This window comes from Bos indicus, chromosome 11 (genome assembly GCF_029378745.1).
Source record: "Bos indicus isolate NIAB-ARS_2022 breed Sahiwal x Tharparkar chromosome 11, NIAB-ARS_B.indTharparkar_mat_pri_1.0, whole genome shotgun sequence".
Classification (NCBI taxonomy): Eukaryota; Metazoa; Chordata; class Mammalia; order Artiodactyla; family Bovidae; genus Bos; species Bos indicus.
The window spans coordinates 105018471-105042278 of NC_091770.1; the positions used below are offsets into that span (position 1 = coordinate 105018471).

Below are 23808 nucleotides of genomic sequence, written 5' to 3' on the forward strand. Positions count from 1 at the left end.
TCCCCCCACTTCAGTGGGGCTCTTCTTCCCGATTGCGATCAGAGAGGGCCCGGGGACCCTGGGACGCACTCACCCCAGAGACGCTCCGTAATCCTCAGAAGCGTGAGCGCCACCTTTCCGGTAACGACCTGCCTCGCTCGTTGACCCTCCAGTCGGGCAGTCCTTCTGCTGGCAGTGGGGTCTGTGAGCCACGTGCCCACCGGGTTCCAGAAGGATGTGCCCTTTCAGGGCTGCGTTTGCTTCCTCTGGCCTTTCACTCTTGACCCTCTGCTTCACGCCCGTGTTTTCTCAGCCTCTCTTTAAATCCACAGGGACTCTTAAGAGTTTGTCTCTGCGAGAGAGGCTGGGTCTGCTCTTTCCAGAAACGGCATTTGGGCCGGTGAGCTCCTTTGGGGGCCCCAAGGCCTTTCACTGTGTCTTGTGGACGCCCCTTGACCACCTTGGGGTGCCAGACGTACCCCCTCCAGAGTGTCTGACCATCACTGCAGACGGGGCTCACCAGGGCCCCACGGGTCACTCGCTACAAAGACCCTCGGGAATGTCACTCTGCCGCACGTCCAAAGAGCTTTTCTTATCCTTTCGGGGCCAGCGTGTTCTGAATCACCGAGAAGCTGTCCTGCCCCGAGTCCCCAGTTTAGAATTCCCCTGCGGGGGGCTGAGGGGCTGGGGGCGAGGCGTCTTGGGAGCGCTGCTGGCCCTGCACCCTCATGCCCGTGCTTCGGGACGGACACCACTGCGCGGGCATCTCACAAGGTCCTGCCCCGAGGCCGTCTGTAGTCGCTTTGCTGGCAGGCAGTTCAATCTGACCCCTGCCACCCAATTCAGGGTCACAGCCAACTCACCGGAGTTGGTGTCCTCTATCCATGCCCCGCCTTGTTATCTTGTGGCGAGTAACATCAGAGGGTCTCAGGGTACGGGCCGGTTACTGGAGATCTGGTATGAACTCCGGAACAGCCAGACAGGGAATTTCTTTTAAGCCCATATTTTCCCCAGGCTCTCAAATTAGGCTCTTCATTAGATGCTGAAAGAGTTTAAAGGGCTGTTACAGGGCCTCCGAGCCATAATTTGTTCATGGAGTCGAATGGGTCCGTATGTAATGATCGCCTCCTTAACACCAGGTGGAACTGGGCGCTCCTTCGGGATGGTTTAAGCGGACGTTTCCGGGGTCTTTTCTGCAGTCTGGGGCTGATGCCCACGCCCAGCCTCCCTGTCTTTTCTTCTCTCAGAGCCTCTCTCCGATGAGGCTTGGGGCCTCTGTGGGGCCCTGTCGCCCTTCCCCAGCCCCGACCCCAGTTAACCCCCAGAGCTGCCCACGCCAGCCGTGCCCACTCACCTGTCCTCCAGCACTGTGCCCCCACATGCGTCCAGGCCGTGTCCCGGGACCTCAGGGGCCACAGGCCGGCTTCTTCAGAGGCCCAGCCCCCTTCCCAGCGGCGAAGAGCCGCAGCGTGGTGTTCTCTGCTCTTGCCAGCGAAGAGGGCACTAGCCTTCCTCCCTCGTCTGAGAAGGATTTTCTAGTCTCGCTTGCAGCCTGTGGTCTGGGTTCTGAATCGGCAGGACCAAGAGCGTGACTGTGCCAGGCAGTGCTGGGTCTCCTGACCCCGTCTGGACGGAGCCACAGGGAGTGAATCAGACCCGAGGGCGGCGGTCTCTGTGGGGAGTGGGCGCCACCAACCAACCAAAGCAGGCTGCCCAGCTTGCCTGGTGGCGGGCTGGGGGTTCCTGGGCCTTGTTGCCCCCGCCACCTGCAGTGGGCGGCAGGGGAACATCACGTCAAGGTAAAGCCGGCCTGAGACCCTGCCAGAAGCTGTCACGGGCCCTCCTGGAGTGCCGCAGGCACATGTGTCCCTGGGGGCTGTCCGGCCACTGGCGGGGCACCCCTGCATCCTCTGAGCCACTGGCCAGCTGCCTTCGCCCAGGTCCAGCCGCCCCCTCTGAAGGCATCCACACAGGGCAGCCGTGGTCGTGCCCGGGCGTGGGGACCGCTCCCCATTTCAGCCTCCCTCTAGCCACCTTGGGAACCCCGAGACTCTCTCCTTGCCTGGGATCTGAGCAGGGGGGCTGGGCATAACAAGGTCCCCTCCCCCACTGCCACCGTCGTGACGGGCTGGGGCTCCAGAATCAGCCTGTGTCCAGCAGAACGTGAAACTGTTGGCCCAGCCACTGCTGGCCTAGTAGGGTTCAGTTTAATGGCACGTGCATTTATTGAGCGCCCACGGTCTACCCAAACTATTGCAGTGCCTCTGGGCTTCGGCCCGAGGGAATAGGAGATGATCTAAGGGAGTCAGGGGCCCGAGGGAACGGAAAATGATCTAAGGGAGTCAGGGGCCGAGTGAACAGGAGATGATCTAAGGGAGTTGGGGGCCTCTCACCAAGCCTGCTGCTCGGATTTGACTTTTCTCTGAGGATAGAACACAAAGTGCTGGGCAGAAGGCGAGCCTCTCCCCGACAGTGTAGACCATGAAGCTCGCCGGTGTCCTGCTTGCTCGGAGATGAGAACGGACCGTCTCTGAAGTGGTGCTACATCCATTGTTATTTTGCCAGGAGAGGGATGAATGTTAGATGTAATTCATCCTTTCAGGTTATCTGAGCTGAGAACATGTGTCACGGAAGCGATTTCAGCATCGGTAGCCAGCATCTTAATGAGCTGGGAGTGAGGGCGTCCGTGGTCTTGCGCTGCGTGCCTGATGATGGTGGGGGGTCCTCCCGTTTCCAGTCTTCTCTCTACCTGAGGCAGGAGGGTGATGTCAGCGGCATGGGGTCACCACGGGGTGGACACGGGAGGCAGGCCGACCTTTGAGATGAGAGCAGGGGGTCACGGACTCCGAGGGTGACTGTTGTCCGTCTTGGATGTGAGCAGGGACCTCTGAGATGCTTGGGGTCAGATGCTACCCCGGGCCCTTCAGTGTCCGCTCACGCCCGGGGACCAAAGGGCCTGCCGAGGTCCCGGCTAGGGTTTCGCCCTGGAGCCTGCGTGCAGCCGCTCCCCCCGCCCCACCCCACCACGGCAGTTCATGCAGGCTGGGGTCTCTGGTCCCCCAGCACGTCTCACATTCGGAGCACAGTGTGCGGAGATGCTGGTGACGGTCCTGGCCTCCACAGAGCTCTTTTCAAACAGTTTCTCGTGCACACAAGGGCAGCCTGAGTCCGTGCCTTAATGAAGCCAGCCTTCCCCCAGGTGACTGTGCTGACTACACCCCTCCCCTTGGACCTGGTGACCCTGGCTGGGTATGGTGGTGCCCAGACGTTCCCTGCATACCTGCCCCTTGATCAAACCCTTCCTGAAGCCTTTCCCTACACCACTGGCCAAACCCAACCCCTGTCTCCCCGCCTGGGGGTGGGTGGGCCATGGCGCTGAGCACAGCAAACAGACCCCAACAGGCAGCTTCTCAACAGTGGGACCTGATCCTGGGCTGCGAGCCACATACCTTCCTGCATCTGCACCTTAGCCTGAGCTTTGGGGCCCACGGGATGGCCGTTTCCACCTGCCCTCCATCACAGCCTTAAGAGCTCACACAGCTCTGTTGGCCTTTGGGGTTTGGTTTCTGTGCCCGAAGCTGCCATAAACCCTCTTATCCTCCCCCTAGAGAGACCCCTCCACCCTGGGTCCTCTGGGGGCCTCGGGGGCGGGGATCTCCTTGGCAGCCACCTCTCCCCCAGCAGGGCACTGGCCAGGCTCTCCTACAGGGGCCTGAAGCAGAGGCCAGCTGCCGGCTGTGCGGCAGAGGGCACCCACGGACAGCTTCCTCACTGGATGTGGACGTGCCAGTCGCTCAGTCCTTTCTGACTCTTTGTAACTCCGTGGACTGTAGCCCACCAGGCTCCTCCGTCCATGGGATTCTCCAGGCAACAATACTGGTTTGGGTTGCCATGCCCTCCTCCAGGGGATCTTCCCGACCCAGGGATGGAACCTGGGTCTCCCAAGTTGCAGGCAGATTCTCTCCATCTGAGCCACCAAAGACACCCTCCTCACTGATCCCAGCTCAGGCACCCGGGCCGTCTGGTTGACCTTGTGGTAGTTCTAGAGGAGTGGGGGGTCAGTGAGGGGCTCTGTCCTTACCCGGGACCAGGACCGGCTCTAGCCCACCGCAGCGTGCTGGGCGGGAGGCGGTGTCAGCCTCAGGGCCTTGTCCTTCCCGGGCCAGAGCCCCTGCTGACACTCCTCTGGGCCCGCTGCGTCCCCTGGTTCTGAGACACATGCTGACTTGCGCTGAGCCTTCCTGGCCGTGCATCGATTGGCCCAGCCCCAGGCCTTGGCTCCCAGGGGAACTGCAGACCGTGCAGAGAGAGCACCACTGACCCCACCGCCAGGACGGATGGGAGGAGGGGGATAGGTCCCTGTCCCATCCACAATGCAGGGTGTGAAGGGCGTGTGTGTGCAGGACTCTGGAGCCAGAGGGGCAGGGCCAGCGGGGGTCCGGCCTGTGCTATAAGGAACTCTCCCTCTATCAACATAGCAGGGCTGGGGTTTCGTCTTCTGAGTTATTTTCCCTTTTCTCTGATTCGCGTGTCGACCAGGAAATTTCTGCCGTTCGAGTGGTAATCCCCAGCCTCCTGCCTTCCTTCCCCTCTTCTCTGTCCTCCCACCCTCCAGAGGGTGTGGATGAGACACACTCTGAGAGGTTCAGCCTCAGGCCCTGCAGGCGTCAGAGGTGCATCTGGAACAGCAGCTGCCTAGAGGAAGCTCACATTCTAGAAAGTTCTAAGGATTGAGACATAGATGTATTCAGATTTGGGGAGTGAAGAGATAGGACTGAAGGCTCACAGTTCGAAGGAGAAATCAGGCTTCTTTTTGGACTGAGCCTCGGAAGGGGTGGGTTTGGCCATGTGGTGGTAAGGAAGGGTTGCAGGAACAGTTTGATCCAGGCGCAGATGTGAAGCAAATGTCTGTGCACCACCATCCACAGCAAAGGCTTCCAGGTCCCTGAGTTGGTTTGTTTGCAGAGAGCTGTGGCTGGGCAGGGTTGAGGGCTTCCCAGCGGCCTCCTAACCTCTGTCCTCTGTTTCAGCATCTGCGTTTCCCGAGGACTTCTCCATCCTAACCACTGTGAAAGCCAAGAAAGGCAGCCAGGCCTTCCTGGTCTCCATCTACAATGAGCAGGGCATCCAGCAGATCGGCCTGGAGATGGGCCGCTCTCCGGTCTTCCTCTATGAGGACCACACGGGGAAGCCGGGGCCAGAGGACTACCCCCTCTTCAGAGGCATCAACCTGTCAGATGGCAAGTGAGTAGCACCGCTCGGCAACCCCTCCCTCCCCTGCTGGAGGGTTGGGTGGGTCACCTAAGGCCCCTGGGAGCTGGGGACCTAGCAGCAGGATGTGATTCAGAGCAGGACGGAGTCAGCAGCCCACAGGTCAGAGAGAGCACCGGGCTTGGAGTCCGGGGCTGGTCTCCGTCTGGGCTCATCCTTGTGGCTCTGGAGACCTCACCTCTCCCTGAGCCTCCATGGCCCCCTGTAAAGCGCACTAAACAACATCAAACGCTAGCCTGTGAGCGTCTTCAGGGACACGGGAGACTGTGTAGGTACTCCCATCGATTCCAGAAAGGATTTGCGACATCCTTAAGGATGCAGACACAAGGAGGACACAGCACCCCCTCCAGGACTCTTGCCTGGAGAGTCCCATGGACAGAGGAGTCTGGCAGGCTACAGTCGATAGGGGTGCAAAGAGCTGGACACGACTGAAGCGACTTAGCATGCACGCAGGGATGCAGATACAGGTGTGAGAGTGAGTGATCGCAAAAGGAGAAGCCAGGTTTTTCCAGAACTCTCTATTGAGTACCTCCCTAAAGCCTGGTGGTTTGAGATCACTCATTTTGTGGCCCACACGTCTGAGGCCACATGCTGCGATCCTTCAAGAACTCAGGATGTGAGTCCTGTGATTCTCACCGACAGTCTCAAGTAAGTCCATCTGTCCCCCCATCTCCCGACAGACTCGGTTTCCCCACAGCCTGCATTTGCGTTTGGGGCTTGGGCTGCTACATAGGGGAGCGCTACAGGGCTTCCCTGCCCTTGACTGGAGCCAGGTTTCAGGGCTGCGCTCCGGGCCAGACAGCTGACGTCATCGTAGAGACGAGAGACCTGACTCGAGCACAGGGGTCTCCCGTGGTGCGAGGCGTGGACCCTGACTGCAGTGGCTCGGATCTGAGCGACTCGACAGAGAACAGATTTCCTCCCACGTCCCCGGGGACTTTCGGCAGGGACACTGGTCGTGGGACTTGGTGACGCCCGCCCCCCCCCCCCCCCCGTCACCTTCTTGGGCTGGCTGTTTGCAGGTGGCACAGAATTGCTCTCAGCGTCCACAAGAAGAATGTCACCTTGATCCTGGACTGTAAAAAGAAGACAACCAAGTTCCTGGACCGCAGTGAACACCCTGTGATAGACGTCAACGGCATCGTCGTGTTCGGCACCCGGATTCTGGATGAGGAAGTGTTTGAGGTCAGCAGGGGGCCGGGCCGTCCCACACCCCTGGGACACACGCCGCTGTGGCCGGTATCCTGCACTCCGCTGCGGGGGGAGCGAGTGCTGACCGTCCCTCTTCTATTAAGGCAGGACTGATGTCTGCCTGGGGAGATGGGCAGGCGGTTGGATGAGCCCTTGGGCTTTGAGCATGTGGCGAGGATGCAGTTCTGGTCTTGTCTCTCTGCAGGCTCCTACCGGGCCGCGTGCGTAGCTATGAGAGGTTCATGGGGCCTAGTCTCAGTGCAGGCCCGAGGGGGCGGGACTTCCGGCCTTGGGCAGGTTGCTATGACGTTTGAGCCTCAGTGTCTCCACCTGTAAAGTGGGATCGTGCGTGTGGCTTCTTCATAGACCGTGGCAAAACTTAGGGTGGGGTTGAACGCGGTAAGCACCACTGCCCGCTCCCAGCAAGCGCTTGACACATGTCAGGCTTGATCGCGGCCTGGTGTCGGAACAGGTGGAAGGGTGGACGGGGCACAGTTGGTCGGATGTGGGTTAGCAAGGAAAATCAGAAGAGCCACCTCCGTGGAAGCAGGGGGTGGGGAGGACCAGTGTGAAGGTAGCTCTGCGCGTCCTGCTGAACTTGGCCGCTTTTCTGCAGAGCAGCTGTCCAGGGCGGCCACAGCCTGTGGACCACAGGGTAGGCTGGGCTCCTGGGTCCGGCTGGCGCTGCCAGATTTGGGGCGTGATGAGGATACGCCCTCTGAGCGTGACTCCGCTCTGACCTCACTTGCCCAGAGACCCGGGATGAACTGCAGGACGGCTGGGCTGACCCAGGCCTGAGCAGCTTCAGGGCTCCCCCTGGGAGCTGGTGTCCAAGGCTTGGGGGTCACACAGACTGGGATTGAGTGTTTTGCTGGTGTAGACTTCCTGCTGGTGTGAGGATCTGGGTAGGGCAAGTGCCACTGGGGAGCTTCAGGACTCATTTGTAACATGTGGTTGCTGGCAGCCTTGCCTTCGTGGGGGGCTCAAGGGGGCTCCCCTGTGACGCACTTGGCTTGGGGGCCCTGCCCAGCGCCCGGGAGCCTGGGTGCCTGCCACTGCCCTCGCTCCTCTCGCTGGAAGTCTGAATGCAGAGGAGGGTCCGTGAGCAGACTGGGGTTTGAACCCCCAGGCCATGCAGTAGCTTGTCTGTGCAGGACCTGATCTGGATCGCTCTGATTTCTGGGCCCTTTTGTGTGCTGCTAGTGGGTCTTTTACTGTAAAGATTCAGGGGAAAGCTTTATCTATCTTAAAAGGATCCTATGCCAAATTCTTCTTCCCTGATTTTCCGAGCCAGAAGAGTTGTTTTCCCACGAGCACAAGCCTGTGGAGACTCCAGGGCTGTGGGGAGCTCTGGAGAGGTCAGGGCGGGCCCAAGTCCCAGGCATTCTGTTTATGAGCCATGAGGTCTCCCCGCTGCCCTGAGATGCTCACGTGGGGGAGGGGTGGCTAAGGACCGCCGATGCCTCCGCTGCTGTTACCCAGGTTTATGGTTAGAGAGGGAAAACAGTTTATGATTGTCAGAAGAAGCAGATCTCAAATTGGATAGCCCAGGTTTCTCTCCTCTGCTTAGCCTTCCGACCGTCGGGGGAGGTCTTGCTCAGTAAGCAGGCAGGCTTTTTGATTGCAGCTCAGAAATAGGTTTGGAATTCCTGGAGCCCTTCTTCCTGGTCGTGGCTTTCGCTCTGAGGCTGAGGGGCTGCCAGGCCCCAGAGACTTCTGTTGACTACAAACTCCTCATGCCGTGAGGGAAGCCGTCCCGTAGCCTTGGCCTCTCCCGGCTGCTGGACGTGTCCGTGTCTGAAAGTGTGGCCCGTCCCATCCTTCCTGCTGAAGCCCCGGGAGCCGGAGGCGGGTGCACTCGGGCCCGGGCATCGTGTTTGCTTTTCGTCCTTCGCAGATAAAGCTGGGCGGGTGGTCCTCAGGTCCCCAGCCACCCTTGGTCTTGTGGCAAGTGAGACAGAATCTTTATTTTTATGTTTGGAAATAAAAATGACTTAACTTGCCTTTTCAGCAGATCCCAGATAGCAGCACTTGCCATTTTAACCGTTTTGGCTCCTAGAGGCGTCTCCTTAGAAGGAGGAGCCAGCACCATTGAAAACCATTTCCCAGCAGCCACACTCTTCCCCGGGGAGGGTGACTTCCCCTCATTAAAAGCTGGTTTGTCCTGAAGCTCTGCAAGCTGTGGGGGGGAGCCGGAAGGTTCTGGTACTTTGGTGGACAGCCAAGTGGCCTCTGGCACAGACTGGGCCTCACGATTTGCACTGTTTCCAAACGGGGACTTGCTGAACTCTAGAGCGTCTGTGGGGACACTGGGCTTTCCGGGGTGTGTGTGGCCCCACGGAGGCCTCTTTATCCAGAGAGAGAGAGTGGGGGTGGAGACCACAGGACCAAGGTAGACAGCCCTTCCCGCAGAGCAGTGCCTGCTCTCAGCTGGTCCGCACCCTACCGGGGGCCTCCCTGGGGCCGCCGCTGGCCTGGGCATGCAGCTGGGCAGGGGGCAGCTGCCCACACTCCCTGGGCCCCCCTCCCTACCCTGGCCCTGGTGTGAGCCTGCCTCTGATGGGGCTGCCCTGCAGCTGGGGACACAGCGCCCCCCACCCTTCCAAAGCCCCCAGGAGGAGCGAGTGCACATCGCGGCCCCTCAGGCCTTCAGGTGCTTCCTCTCCGGCTGATGGCCTGGAGCCCCCCTCGGGCTCGGGGTCCTTACCTGCAGAAGGGGCATGGCAGGGCCAATGCTGGGGGCCCTGGGATACCCTGTGATATGTGTAAGAGGCCCGCACCGTGGGACCGCAGTGAACCATGCATGCCGGTGCCCTGGCAGAGCGGGTGGCCTGTCGTCAGCTCCGGCTGGGGTCTAACCTGTCAGCTGTGGTAGCAGCTGTGACTGAGGTCCCACCCCCTGCCGGGGCGCGGGGTCACACGCTGTCCCGCGTCTCACCTTGAGACTTCAGTGCTAGCCACGCGCTTTGGAGGCAAGGGCCCCGTGCCGTGCAGGGCTGGGCCACCTGGGCTCACGGGCTCCCCGTCCTGGGCCCAGAGACCCGCAGGGAGGGAGGTGCTGGGTGGCACCTCCCCAGCCAGGGCGTGTCCTGGGCGAGGTCCCCGTGGGGGCTGCCCCTCGGGTGCCCTGGCAGCTCAGGAGGGGGCTCGGGCTGGCCCCCCGGTTGTTGCTTTCCCACCTCGCTGACCCGGCCGAGCCTCCGCCCTTGCCCACCTGTTCCCAGGTGGAGCGCGTGCCCGAGGGCCGCCCGGGGAGCTGCCTGCTGGAGACTGCAGTGACATTCCTGGGAACTCCGTGCCCTGCGTCCTCTCCCTTCTCTTGGGGCGGGCCTGCGCCTTGGGACCCAAGAACCGTGGGAGCTCCCAGGCTTTGTCCCGCCTCCGGGGGCCTGCTGTCCGGGGAGGTCGGGGGTCCTTCTTCAGACCCCCACCGAGAGCGGCCCTGCAGGTCAGGGGTCCTTCTTCAGATCCCCACCAAGAGTGGCCCTGCAGGCCCCCTGGGCACGAAGACATCTTGTTTTCACCCCGGGCTTAGGAACAAGCTTTGTGTTTTTGGAAACAGACCAGACTGCCAGGGGAGCGAGTGCGTCTGGCAGGCAGTGGGAAGCGGCTGATTTTCTTCGGGGACAAGCCTGGGTGGGAAGCCCGCAGGGCCCCATGCCCGCTCACCGCCTGTGTGCTCTGTCCTCCCTGCGCTGGGTCATCTGGCACCAGAGAGGTTGACTAACTTACCGGAGGTCACCCAGCGGGCTGCAGTGCAGTGGTGTCGGTGCCCAGAACTGTGGTTGCCCAGGGCCCACGGCCTGTCCCGAGGTCATGATGGGGGGCAGGCACGACAGTCCCAGCTGCCCGGCGTCTCTCTACCATCTGACTGTAGAAACCAGGACCATCGCAAGCCAGGGCGCCTCCCTGGTGGTCCCAGCCATGCTGGCGGGTGCCCGGCCCTGCTCTGGGCCCGTCGTCCTGTACAAGCCCCGAGCACACCAGAGTCCCCTGGCTGGTGGGGTCTGGGAAGCCCTGGTGCCTGGCAGGCAGAGCCATCACATGCCGTTGCCAGAGCCAGCCCTCCCTGCATGCCTGAGGCCCTCTGCCTGCCCAGCACTGTTCCCTGGTCTGGACTCTGAAGCACAGGGCCCATCCGGTGGACCCTGCACTCGCTGGGCTCCCCTGTGTGCCTGGAGCTGGCCGATGCTCCAGATGGAGGGGTCTGCAGGGTGGGATGGGGGGCACGTCAGGGCCCGGTGGTGCTCTGGGTCTGTGGGGGAAGGAGCCTCCTCTCTGGTGAGGGTCTGCTCCGGGCTCCTTGGGGGAAGGACCCTCCCCTCAGGTGAGCCTTGAAGGGGAGGGGGATGTGGAGAAGGAGACCTTCCCCAGGGGGACAGGGAGCCAGTGAGTTCTGGGCCAGGAGCCAAATCCTCTTTGAAGGTGTTGAAAATTTCAACAAGACCAAACAGACTGTAAACTGGAGGTTTTCTCTGCAAACCCCGTGGGTGCCAGCGGAGAGGGAGTGGCTTCGAGCCCTAGGAAGGGTCCTGCCATCTGTCTGCCGTCCTCCAGCCTCTTGGGCAGCCCCGGGGGTTTACCTAATCCCCGAGGCCCTTCTTCCAGGAGCCTCTCTTTCCCACTGACACCGTCTTTCTTGGAATTCAGCTCTCCCGGGGTGGGAACGGGCCGCAGCCTGAGAGGCGCTTCCCCAGTGGTTCTCGGAGGCGGCCCCGGGATCCCTCTCGGGAAGGCGCTCCTGGACGTGAAGGGTGTCTGGCATCGGGGCCTCGGAGCAGAGGGAGCAGTCGGTTGGTGTCTTAGGCCGAGGCTGTGACCGGTGACCCTGAGCCCTCTGGGGACATCCTGTCCTGACCACCTGGCCAGGCCACCGGGTGCAGGACACTGGCTGGTCTGGTGGCTCCAGAGTGGACGGGGGTGGTGATGGACAGCAGGCGGGGTAGCAGGCGGCTCCTGGGTCCGTCACGCTGTGGGCGATCTGCTGGGGCGTGTTCCTCCCACGGGCGTGGCCGGGCCTGGCCCCGCTGGTCTGCTGGTGACCATTCACACTTTTCTGCGGCCCTTTCTGCCCACCATTCCCCAGCTTTGTCAGTTTCACCCTAATGGCTGGAGAAGGGCCGCCGTCACTTCCGGGGTGTGCTTTTTCCTTCCGTGGGAGGCGGTGCGGGGTGGGGCTCAGATGTCGGGTGGCCGGACGTCGGTGAGGCGGGTGGGCGTCTGAGGGTGCCGAGCGGCTCCGCGGGCTTTTCAGGGGCTGTCTCTGGGCCTCCAGCCCCACTAGCTGAGGGTGTCCACAGGCCAGGTGCCATCCCCGCCCCAGGCACACGAGTGTTTCTCCAGTTGGGGTTGCCAGGTAGGCCCGTCCTGGGGATGCGAGGAGCTGGGCTCTGGTGCCAGGCCGGGTGGGAACCGTGGCTCTGTCTGGACAACAGGCCAGGGCGTTCAGGATCGATGCTGGGGTCCACTGCACACTCAGCCCCCAAGACTCAGAGCGGAGCGTCAGAGACCCCCTACGAGCGCTCTGCATGACCGTCCGTGGCTGCCTTACGGCCACGTTCCCGCCGGACCCGGTAGCACAGAGGTGGCCCTGCGGGTGGTTCCGAGTGCCGGGCCCACGTCTTTGTCCCGCCCAGGCTGGTGTGGCCGCGTGTGCCCCCCAGCGACTCCCAGGGGAGGCCCTGGCGCTCAGAGGTGCCCAGCAGGGCCCAGGGTCTGCACGGCAAGGGTCACGGTCTACGTGTGTGCCTGGACCTTAGATGGGGTGAGGGGTGGAGGCTCCCAGGGTCACGGTCTACGTGTGTGCCTGGACCTTAGATGGGGTGAGGGGTGGAGGCTCCCAGGGTCACGGTCTACGTGTGTGCCTGGACCTTAGATGGGGTGAGGGGTGGAGGCTCCCAGGGTCACCGTCTACGTGTGTGCCTGGACCTTACATGGGGTGAGGGGTGGAGGCTCCCAGGGCCAAGTCTTGGGTCCAGGACCCCCAAGGGGCACCTCCACCCCAGGCTGTCCCAGCAGGCTCCAGGCCTGGGCTGGGCCAGGCCGGAGGGCCGCGTCCACGCTGGTCCCTGCTCCCTCCTTACCGTCCTGCTGCACTTTGCCCAGGAGCAGCCCCTGCCGCTGCAGGCCCCGTGCAGCGGCCATGTGCTCCCTGTGGGGGACCCTGGGGTTCAGGGGGCGCACGGAAGCCACAACCAGCTGCCCCTCTGCTTCAGCCCTGCCCACTTCATGGGGAACCCCTTTGGTTCCTGGCGAGGACAGCGACCTCGCCGTCTCTGTGTTTCCTGGACCCCAGAAACAAATGTCCTCGGTTGGGTCTCTTAAAAAGACAGGAGTGAACTAGGTGCCGGTTCTGGAGGCCAGAGATCTGCAGTGTGAAGTCGGTGGGGCAGCCTCCCTCGGGGGCTCCAGGGAGGGTCCCTCCTGCCCCTCCCAGCCTGGAGAACAGGGTCACGGCCCGGCCCAGCAGCAGGTGGATAGTCCGGAGGGGCGCCGCCTCGGGTGGCCTGGGGGCGGGCAGGGGCCCCCGGGGAAGCGCAGGCCCAGTGACCCTGCTGTGGGCGCCTCACGCCTCTCCCTGGCCCAGTGACCCCGCTGTGGGCGCCTCACGCCTCTCCCTGGCCCAGTGACCCCGCTGTGGGCGCCTCACGCCTCTCCCTGGCCCAGTGACCCCGCTGTGGGCGCCTCACGCCTCTCCCTGGCCCAGTGACCCCGCTGTGGGCGCCTCACGCCTCTCCCTGGCCCAGTGACCCCGCTGTGGGCGCCTCACGCCTCTCCCTGGCCCAGTGACCCCGCTGTGGGCGCCTCACGCCTCTCCTGCTCCATCCCCAGCGCCCTCTCCTCTCCTCTGTCTGCCTCTGACAGGGACTCAAGTCACTGGAGGCGGGGCCCATCTTAGTCCAGCCTGATCTCTTCTCCAGACCCATCACTGAACTACCCCTGTAAAGACACCGTTTCCCTGGGAGGCGCCATCTCTAGGTTCCAGGGATGAGGACTTGGGCCCCTGGTCTGGGGTCCCTATCCAGCCCGCTGCTCAGGCCAGTGTGGGGAGGGGCGGCTCTCCTTTCAATGCCTGCAGGGCACGTGCGGGTTATTAAACGCAAGTCTGCGGGCATGGATATTTGTTTGGTTTCAAATCAAAGTCTTTCTTGGGTTGCCGAGTTGTCCACGGGGCCCGGGGGGCAGGGATAGTCTCTTCCCGACTAGTTGGGGTAGGGGGCAGCCCTGTGCACAGCTCCCGGCTTGAGTGGGCAGCTGACTGGCCAGTGAGGACCGTGTGCAGAGTTGGAGGTGCGTTTCTGTTTTTTGGTTCTCAGGTCCGGGAGGGGCTGGGCCCTGGGTGTGCCGGGGCCACGACTCTTGCCTGGGGCGGGTGGCCGGCAGCCCATGGGCTGCGGCGGTGTGACGGCTGAGCCCAGGCCAGCCGGAGCGCGGCCACGTGCGGCCATCCCAGCCAAGGGGCTTTCGTCTGGAATTGCCCCTCGGGTACGCAGTGATTTTGGCGGGGTGGGGGTGCTGGCCTGGGTCGCGCTGGGCACTCAGGATCTGTGTTGAGCCTAGCAGTGGCGGGGGGCATCTCCACCCGGGCTGGCAAGAAGGGGTCCAGAGAGACCCCACGGAGTTCCAGGCAGGCCCTCCCCTGCCCAGACGCTGTGGGAGCGGGCCCCTCCTGAGCCTGGCGGAGGCCTGCAGGCTTGTTCCATGGAAACAGTGAGCAGGAGACCCACGTCCCAGCCCAGTCGGGCTGATGCCACGCTGGAGGTCTGCCTGGTGGCATGAGGCAGCTTACACCGACCTTTGGGTCCCCTGGGAGGATGGTACCCAAGGACCCACAGGCCAGGACTCTAGGGCACTGTGATGACTGTTAATCCTCTGGAGCCCCAGAATTCTGCACTTCAGTCAGTAGAGATAATCCCACAAGCTAATTTCCCTGAGCACCCGCCGCCTCCTGCAGAGCCCAGGCTCCCGGTTTGTAGTTAGTGCTCCCTGGAGGCTGTGTTTGAGGCCATGTCTCAGGAACTGGGACGTGCAGGTTGTCCCCGGGAGTCAGCCACACCATTGCACCCTTCCCGCCCGTGTTCAGCAGTGAGCATTTGCAGTTGAGGTGGCAGGGTCTCGGGGGGAGCCTGGGACCCTGGCTGGCATCGTACCGCAGGGCCTCAGTGCTCGAAGTGAGGCTGGATTGCAGCAGAGGCTGGATTGCAGCAGAGTCTGCTCAGGTCGCGGGTGCTGGTGTGGAGCGTGTGGGGCAGCCCTGGCCTCTAAAGTCGCCCCTGCCTGCCACTCCCCTGGATGGCCCCCACGAGGAGTGTGTGTTCTGCATGGGAGTCCTTCTGGTGGCTGAGGGTCTGCAGAAAGATCCCGCCTGTCACAGACGATGCCAGGTTACTCTCCTGGCTCACAGAATAAGATTCAGAGAGGTCTTTCTGGCTGGGGAGTGTCTTCTGGGATTCCATGAGAGTGAAGGTGGATTTCTGCACTTGGGTTCGCAACAACCAGCTGGCAGGTGTGGGACGGCACGAGGTGGGCGTGGGGTCCACGTGGAGGGGACGCGGGGCTCAGGCAGCCCGCTAGCGGCCATGGTGTGAGGTGGGCGTGGGGTCCACGTGGAGGGGACGCAGGACTCAGGCAGCCCGCTAGCGGCCATGGTGTGAGGTGGGCGTGGGGTCCACATGGAGGGGATGCGGGAGTCAGGCAGGCCGCTAGCGGCCATGGTGTGAGGTGGCATCACATGACACCTTGGAAACGGAGGGTGGGATGACGGAAGAGCTGAACTAAGACCTGGAGTCTGAGCCGGAGCTGGTGCCTGGGGTGGAGCGTCTCATCCAGGCAGAGGTAGGGTGCTGGCAGAGTGAGAACCACGAATAGGACTTTCACCATGAATCTTCACCATCCACCTCCTCCACCAGGGCCTGGGCCTGAGGCCACCACCTCTGAGATGGCTTCCTTGACTTCCCCAGGCAGAGTTATTCACTTGGTCACCTGGGCATCTCCTGAGGAATTAATGAGTGCTTGAGATTTGAGGTCAAAGACACGATTTACTCATCTTTGTGTCCATAGGCTCATTATAGACTGGCTAAAAATCCTAGTTGAAAGGGTGAAAGAATGAGTAATCAGAAGACTGCCTTCAGAGGGAGACGCTGGTGAGCCTTTGACAGAGACCCAAGACTGATGGCGATGGTGGTGATGTTAACGACGGGGATGGGGGTGATTGTGGTAACAGGTGATGATGAGAGTAGTGATGGTGATGGTGGTGAGGATGTTGGGGATGGGGATGGTGGTGAGGATGAAGACAGTGGTGATGGTGGTGGTGGTGATGGTGGTGGTGGTGAGGATGTTGGTCTTGGTGGTGATGGTAATCTCAGAGGAGATCAGTGAGCAGTCCTGAAAAGAGGTCTTAGTTCCCTGCCCAGGAATTAACCCTGGGGAACCTGGATGAAAATCAAGAGTTCTAGCCAGTAGACCACCAGGGACTAGAGGCTAGAAGCAAAGGGCCTTGGCTCTTGCCCCTGTTTGAAAGCAAGAATGTTTCAAGGAGGCAAAACCTGTAAAAACAGGCACAAAGTTTATTATTAGAGACACAACACAGTGTGTGGGAGAGCACGCAGGAAAGCAGTCTGTCTAACTCAGGAGCAGGGCAGAGACACACCCCAGGAGAGGACTGCAGGAGCCCCGAGTGAGGAGCAGGGCAGCATGGAGGCGATGGAAATCACCTCTATAGGACAGTCCTCCCGCTCTCCAACTTTGCCAAAGCTTATCTTGCTTCTTTCTTCATGGACCTGAGCGGCCTCCAGGCCCTCTCCTAGATGCACGCGCTACGTTTTTCTGAGATGTATCCCACCACAGAGGGCCATGAGTGCATGTCCACACTTATTCTGGGGTGGGCCCCTGTCTTTTGACCCCCAAGAAGCCTTCCTGTGCAGGTGCAGACAGGAAAGTCTTCCTTGAACTCAGCTGTGAACACCTTATCTTTTTGCTTTAGCAGAGCTCAGCTTTTGCCACTAGCTTTGTCCTTGGAGTGTCTGGGTGAGAGCAAAGGCTCAGGTCGACTCCACTTGACAAACACTAGATGTCCGGGCAGAGGCCCACTGTCTCCTGCCTCGGTGGTGGTGGTGGTGGTGGTGGTGATGGTGGTGCTGGTGATGATGGTGATGATGATGGTGGTGGTGGTGATGGTGATGGTGATGGTGGTGATGTGGTTATTTTGGTGGTGATTTTGGTGGTGGTGATGGTGGTGGTGGTAACGGTGATAGTGAAGGTGATGGTGGTGGTGGTGGTGATGGTGGTGGTGGTAACGGTGATAGTGAAGGTGATGGTGGTGGTGGTGGTGATGGTGGTGGTGGTAACGGTGATAGTGAAGGTGATGGTGGTGGTGGTGGTAGCAGTGGTGGTATAGTTGGTGGTGATTTTGATGGTGGTGGTGATGGTGGTTATTTTGGAGGTGATTTTGGTGGTGGTGTTGATGGTGTTGGTGGTGATGGTGGTTATTTTGGTGGTGATTTTGGTGATGGTGATGGTGTTCATGGTGATAGTGATGGTGGTGGTGATGGTGATGGTGGTGATGGTGATTAGTTTGGTGGTGATTTTGGTGGTGATGGTGGTGGTGGTAATGGTGGTTGTGGTGATGATGCTGGTAATGGTGGTGGTGGTGATATTTTTGATGATGGTGATGGTGATGGTGGTGATGGTGGTTAGTTTGGTAGTGATTTTGGTGGTGGTGGTGGTAATGGTGGTGATGATTGCAGTGATGGTGGTGGTGGTGGTGGTGGTAGTAGCAGTGGTGATGGGGTTGGTGGTGATTTTGGTGTTGGTGGTGGTGTTGTTGGTGATGGTGTTGGTGGTGATGGTGGTGATGGTGGTGGTGTTGATGGTGGTGGTGATGGTGATGGTGGTGATGGTGGTAGTTGTGATGGTGGTGGTGGTGATGGTGATGGTGGTTATTTTGGTGGTGACTTTGGTGATGATGGTGGTGATGGTGATGGTGGTGATTGTGGTGGTGGTGGTGATGGTGCTGGTGGTGATGGTGATGGTGGTGGTGATGGTGGTGGTGGTGATGGTGATGGTGGTGGTGATGGTGGTGGTGGTGGTGGTGATGGTGCTGGTGGTGGTGGTGATGGTGGTGGTGGTGATTGTGGTGGTGGTGGTTATGGTGGTGATGGTGATGGTGGTGGTGATTGTGGTTGTGCTGGTGATGGTGGTGGTGGTGGTAGTGATGGTGGTGGTGATGGTGGTGGTGGTGATGGAGGTGAGGGTGGCGGTGGTGATGGTGGTGATTGTGGTGGTGTGTGGTGATGGTGGTGGTGGTGGTGGTGATGGTGGTGGATGGTGATGGTGGTGGTGGTGGTGATTGTGGTGGTGGTAATGGTGGTGGTGGTGATGGTGGTGATTGTGGTGGTGGTGATGGTGGTGGTGGTGGTGATTGTGGTGGTGGTAATGGTGGTGGTGGTGGTGATTGTGGTGGTGGTGGTGATGGTGCTGGTGGTGATGGTGATGGTGGTGATTGTGGTGGTGGTGATGGTGGTGGTGGTGGTGATTGTGGTGGTGGTAATGGTGGTGGTGGTGATGGTGGTGATTGTGGTGGTGGTGATGGTGGTGATGGTGGTTATTTTGATCGTGATTTTGGTGGTGATGGTGGTGATGGTGATGATGGTGGTGGTGGTGGTGATGGTGGTGATTGTGGTGGTGATGGTGGTGGTGATGGTGATGGTGATGGTGGTGGTTATTTTGGTCGTGATTTTGGTGGTGATGGTGGTGATGGTGGTGGTGGTGGTGGTGGTGGTGGTGATGGTGGTGATGTAGCAGTGGTGGCTGTGATGGAGGTGGTGACAGTCACGCTTTGTCTAGGCCTCATCGGGGGCCAGTCCTGCCGGGTGTCCTGCATGTTCCATTGCTCTTAGTCACCAGGACACTAATGTGAGGTGGACCTTATTACCTGCCTTGCAGATGCACCTGCGGAGATTCAGTGATGTGCTTAAGGGCACCCAGCTGGTGAGGAGGGGACTCCTGCACCCAGGCCACGTATGGTCACTGCCTCACCCCTCCATGCCTGGTGCCCAGGCTCGTGCTTCTTCCTCTGTGGAGCTTGTCATGACACATGTGTCCCCGCCGTGTGGTCAGCCCAGCACCCACAGGCTTGCTGCCCTGAGGGTCCAGAGAAGGGAAGGACGGGCCGGCTTTCCTCGCATGCCAGCCAGGCTGGGCTGCTCACCTAGTGTAGCTGGTGGGGAGAGGACGTGAGCCCCAGCCTTTATGGAGTCGGGTGGGCCCGTGAGCCAGCCTGGCCTCTGCCTTGGTTCTGCTGCCCTACCCCTGGTCTGGAGTTCACAGAGCTGACCCTTGAGTCACTGCAGCCAGTTTCAGGTTCGAGGAGGCTGGGTCTTGACCGTTCCTCGCCGCCCCTGCCCCAGCCCCTTTGTGGAGACTCAGGTGAGGCACCCAGACCTGCGTCAGCACAGGTGTGAGGAGACCCAGGGGTGGGGGGCACAGGTGAGAACTGGACTGGAGCCAGGGTTGCCATGCAATGGGGAGAGGGTCACAGACGTGGTCCATCAAGGGCCCTGGGGGGCAGCAGGAATCCAACCACATGGAAATATTTCTTCACCACTCACTCACCTGAATGGTGTCCATTTCACTCTCTCACTCCAAGGATGCTGCGAATACCATGGAAAGAATTATTGAAAGCCCCTCTGGCTTGGGCCCTTCCTTTTCCATTGTGTGGCCCAGGATGCAGGGTGTAAAGTGTGACTTGCTGGGGCTAGGAGAGCTTGAGCAGGAGGAGGGCACTTGGGAGGTCTTTCTTGTGGGAAGTCTCCCAGGACGTCAAGGGGGTGACTCGCCGAAGCCCCCTGCCTGCCCTGTGTCCCCTGGGCCAGTCCCACGTGTCAGACAAAGCAGGCTCCCCTGAGGACGAACGCTCTGAGGGGTGGGCAGGGACCCCGTGCACACGCGCGTGCCTGCCGCACCTCTGTCGCTCGGAAGTGGACTCGGACTGGGCTGCCCTCGTTCGGGCAGACGTGGCGGGAAGTGTGGACGGTGCCTCTCCCTTGCTATCGCTCTCTGGGCAGCTCAGCCCTCCTGCAGCCTCGGACAGGAGGCGTCCTTCCGTCCTCTCAAGTGATCCCATGTCTCCATTTATGCGTGGGAAGCGCTCCGGCTAAAATCAGCTGCAAGAGCCACAGGAGAAGCCAAGTGCGTGGCCGGAGCCCCGGGGCCCGTCTTCTTTGGCCGAGGAGGGCTCGTGGTGCCCAGCAGTCCCCGGGGGGGCACGGCTTTATTGAAGGAGGGGGTGCAGGATGAGATGGCAGGGAGGGCGGGAGGGAGCTGGGAACGAGCAGGGACGTGTGGAGCGGGGCCTCCCCTGTCTCAGCCAAGATGCTTCCCGACTCCAGTGCCCTCGGGGTTGTAGAGCTCTCCAGCGGAAACTCTGCAATTTCCTCAGCTCACAGCAGGGGCGCAGCTTGGATCAAATCTCATTATGGGAAAAGGCAGAACTGATCCCCTCAGCAAAAACGCCCAGCTCAGCCAAGGACGCTCACGTCTGTGTGTGCCGGTGGCCCGACCTGCCTGCAGCCGGGAGACGGACGGGCGGCAGCCACCCTGGGCATCGGGGCTGTGCAGGGTGTGGGATGGCCACCATGGCCGCCGGGCAGGTGCAGAAGCTCCTGGGGCCTCTGCAGAGCTTCACTGACCTGGTGGGGCAGAAACACGGTGCGTGAAAGGAGAAAGCCCTGCACGTCGTCGGCGCGAGGGAGGCTATGACGGCCGCGGCTCCCCTGCCTCTCTGGGCAGGTGACATGCCCAGTGCAGGGCGCGGCATTTCAAGCTAGACAGGGAGGTTAAAGGGTGGGGCCTGGCCTCGGAGATATGGACGCTGGCGTCACCCGCATCCGTGAGGTGGGCGGGGCAGGCACCTGCCCCTTGGAAGGCTGCCTGGAAGGGGCGGCAGTGCTGTTTACAGGAGCTGGAAACCCAGGTTGGCATAGGCGTGGGACTCGCCACGTGGCCCCAAGGAGACCAGGCTGCTCTGAGTGGGCACCGCCGGGCAGTGGCTCAGGAGCCCCTACTAGTGCCCTGGGGGACTGACCGCCCCCGAGCCTCAGTGGGCGCACCTGTGACATGGGGCTGGAAGAGAAAGCAGAGCCAGCTCCCTCAGGGGAAGGCCGTGGGACTGGGCTGGGGACGGGAGGGGCAGCGGCTCCCCCGGTGGGCACTGGGGGGGAATCCACCACCTCTGGGCCTGGGCGGCTGGTCCGGACAAGGTGGGGGTCCATGCTGCAGCCTGGGCTGGGCTGTTGCTGATGGAGGAGACGGAGTCGCAGTCCCGCCCCACCGACGGCCCCCGGAGGTCAGCCGCCTGCTCTGGGCTGGGCCGCACTGACTTCATGGATCCTGAGGTCTGTGAGAACCAGGGGGCCCTGTCAGGGGGTGCAGTGGGGCCCGTGGCCCTGTGGGTCCCGTGCCCCTGTGGGTCCCAGGGAAAATGCTGCCGTCAGGGGCTCACAGGCCGAAGGGGGAGTGGGCGGGCGGGATTCGGTCAGTAGCTCGCTGTGCAGGGCGTGCACTGCTGCTCCGGGCTCTGCGGGATGGCTTCGGGGAGCCGGGGTGGGGGGAAGTGCAGGGAGGGGGTAGTGAGTGTGAGTAAACGAACCCCACCCCTGTCACTGCAGGGACTTCAGTGGGGCAGAGGTGGCCCAGTGGGGCCCCCTGGTGAGTGCTCACGGCATCGTGGACGAGGGGGTCAAGGGCCAGACAGTGCCAGAGTCACCAGGCAAGGAGGTCTGCGGCACGACCTTCCTGGTTCGATCCCCCAGCCTCTGTTTCCCCATCGGTAATCAGGGCTGTGGTGAGATTCAGGAGAGACATGTCCGGGGTGGGGGGTGCCCAGCTGTGGCCAGGCACAGGGTGGACCCCATCACAGGGCCAGCGTCCCCAGATTTGGGGCTCTTGGGCTGATCCGCTGCTGGGGCCAGGGGACCCACCGCCACTGACATCAGATTCGGTCTGTGAAATGAGACAGGTTTACTGTATCGGGGACTTTGACTTTCTCAGAAAACTCTGTAAACTCTCAACTCACATCTTTGGGGGCAGCCCAATGTTGAAACCTGCTGAAGACCCCTAGCCCCTCCATGGAGAGGCTGAGAGGGGCGGGGGGCGCTGGAGGCCAGTGGAGGGGGCTGTCCTGCTGACACTCTCAAGGCCCTGAGGGTCTGCAGCCCCTGGCATCTTCCGCCAGAGCTGCCATGAAGACCCCAAGGGGCAGATGGTGGACCCCTGCCCTCTGAGGGACACACCCACAGAACAAGCCTGTGTGAAAACCCATCCAAGGACTTGGCGAGGGAAATGATCTTTCAACACGTATGGGCATTTGCAGGGGAGGGTGGATGCCAGAAATGAAGGGGACTTCACGCTGGGGCGTGGGGGGCCTCGACTGGTCACATGGTCACTGCCGCCACCCGGGGAGGGAGTGGGCAAGGTGGGGACAGGCCCGCCCGAGGGCCGGGTGAGCAGGAGCATCCCAGGGCCTGGGGTGCGCAGCGGCGTCTCTGTTGGGCTGGGCCTGTGTGTGGGTGTGGACGGCTGAGCCCCTGGCCTCCTCACCCCTTGGTGTGGGGCCGCAAGCCCGGGTGCTGGGCCAGGCGCCTTGGGACACAGAGATGCTCTGGCTATGTCCACAGCCCTGGGACCGGGGCTTTCTAGGGAGACAGGAACTGTGACGAGTGTGCCGGTTGCTCCGTCAAGGGGTGCACCCTCTGCCTGGGGTCACGGCTGCCCCCACAAAGGCCTTGAGCCTCTTTTTCTCCCGTAGCTTCATTTGGAGAGCGTATATAGTGACGCTGGTGGCAGAGGACATGCCTTCCAAAGTGGGAGACATGAGAGAATCGGGTTCCTTCCCTGGGTGGGGAAGATGCCCTGGAGGAGGGCATGGCAACCCACTCCAGAATTCTTGTCTAGACAGGGAAGCTGGGGGGGCTACAGTCCATAGGGTCACAAAGAGTCAGACACGACTGAAGTGACTTAGCGCACACACATTCAGATGTCAAGCTGCCAGTCGCAGGGAGAAAATATTGTCTTTGAATTAGATGAGATTTGAAATAGAAGTCACATGGTTTAATAAAAACGTGTGGCTTTGACTCACTGCTCTGTCATATGGTTCTCGTCTGCTGGAGAGTTTAAAATGAGGGCCGGGAGCCTCTGACACCCAAACAGGGAGAGGGCGGGGCAGAGGAGGGCGGGTGGGGTGGGCGGCTTTGCCGGCCAAAGGAGACGAGGGAGAGTGGGCTTGCAGAGGGCAGGCTCTGGCCTGTGTGCTGGGCAGGTTGTGCTGAGCCGTGGGCGGGTGGGGCCCCTCACAGGCTCTGCCCCCACGATGCTCCCGCTGTTACGGGCCCGGGGCTGGGACAGCAGCAGGCAGCTCACCCCGCACGCCCGCCCTCTGCAGTGGCGGGAAAGCAGAGCGGGTGTTTGGGTGGATGGATGGATAGATGAGTGGATGAGTGGGTGGATGGGTGGGTGGTTTGGTGGGTTGATGGGTGGTTGGATGGGTGGGTGGTTGGGTGGGTGGATGGGTGTTTGGGTTGATGGGTGGGTGTTTGGGTGGATGGATGGGTAGATGAGTGGATGGGTGGGTGGATGGGTGGGTGCTTGGGTGGGTGGATGGGTGTTTGGGTTGATGGGTGGGTGTTTGGGTGGATGGATGGGTAGATGAGTGGATGGGTGTTTGGCTGGGTGGGTGGGTAGATGGGTTGATGGGTGGGTGGATGGGTGGCTTGGGTGAGGCAGCTCCCACACAGGAGGTCTGGCCCTGAGGACCAGCTCTCAGGTGTCAGGCAGTTCTCCTGGGTGCCCAGCGGGCTCCCTCTGTGCCACCTGCTCAGAACTTCTCTCCTCTCCCAGGGTGACATCCAGCAGCTGCTCCTCGTCTCGGACCACCGGGCGGCTTACGATTACTGCGAGCACTACAGCCCCGACTGTGACACGGCCGTCCCCGACAAACCCCAGTCTCAGGACCCCAACCCAGATGAATACGTGAGTCCTGGTGGGGGCTGTGGCCAGACCTTGGGAGGGTCGGGGGTGGAGGGACACAGAGGCCACGGGACCCCCGTTTCAAGTAAACCCACTGGGTGAGACGACAATCGGTCCTGGGGACAAGGTGGATCCCTGACTCGCTTTACGAAGCGCTCTGTGCTCCAAAGCAACTGAGTCACGGAGCGTTGGTCAACAGCATTTCACACAAGTTTCTGGGTCAGGAGAGCCAGAGCCGGGCTCAGCACCTGGGCGGGCGCTGAGCGAGCGGGAATGCTGCAGGTGCCCTCGGGGACCGTCTGGAGCTTGTGGGTCAGGAGGGGCTCAGCGCTGTCCCAGCACAGC

General features: G+C 61.4%; 1 protein-coding gene and 1 pseudogene across 2 annotated transcripts in view; one reads left to right on the top strand and one right to left on the bottom strand.

Moving 5' to 3' along the window:
- The window catches only part of COL5A1 (collagen type V alpha 1 chain), a 148944-nt gene that overhangs the window by 37480 nt on the left and 87656 nt on the right, over window positions 1-23808 (top strand). For both annotated transcript variants that reach the window (XM_070799667.1, XM_070799666.1), the window contains exons 3-5: window positions 5010-5223; window positions 6273-6435; window positions 23335-23466. In XM_070799667.1, coding sequence (XP_070655768.1) covers window positions 5010-5223; window positions 6273-6435; window positions 23335-23466 — 509 coding nt within the window. The remainder of the gene's footprint in view (window positions 1-5009; window positions 5224-6272; window positions 6436-23334; window positions 23467-23808) is intronic.
- Window positions 16280-18034, bottom strand: LOC139185690 (uncharacterized; annotated as a pseudogene).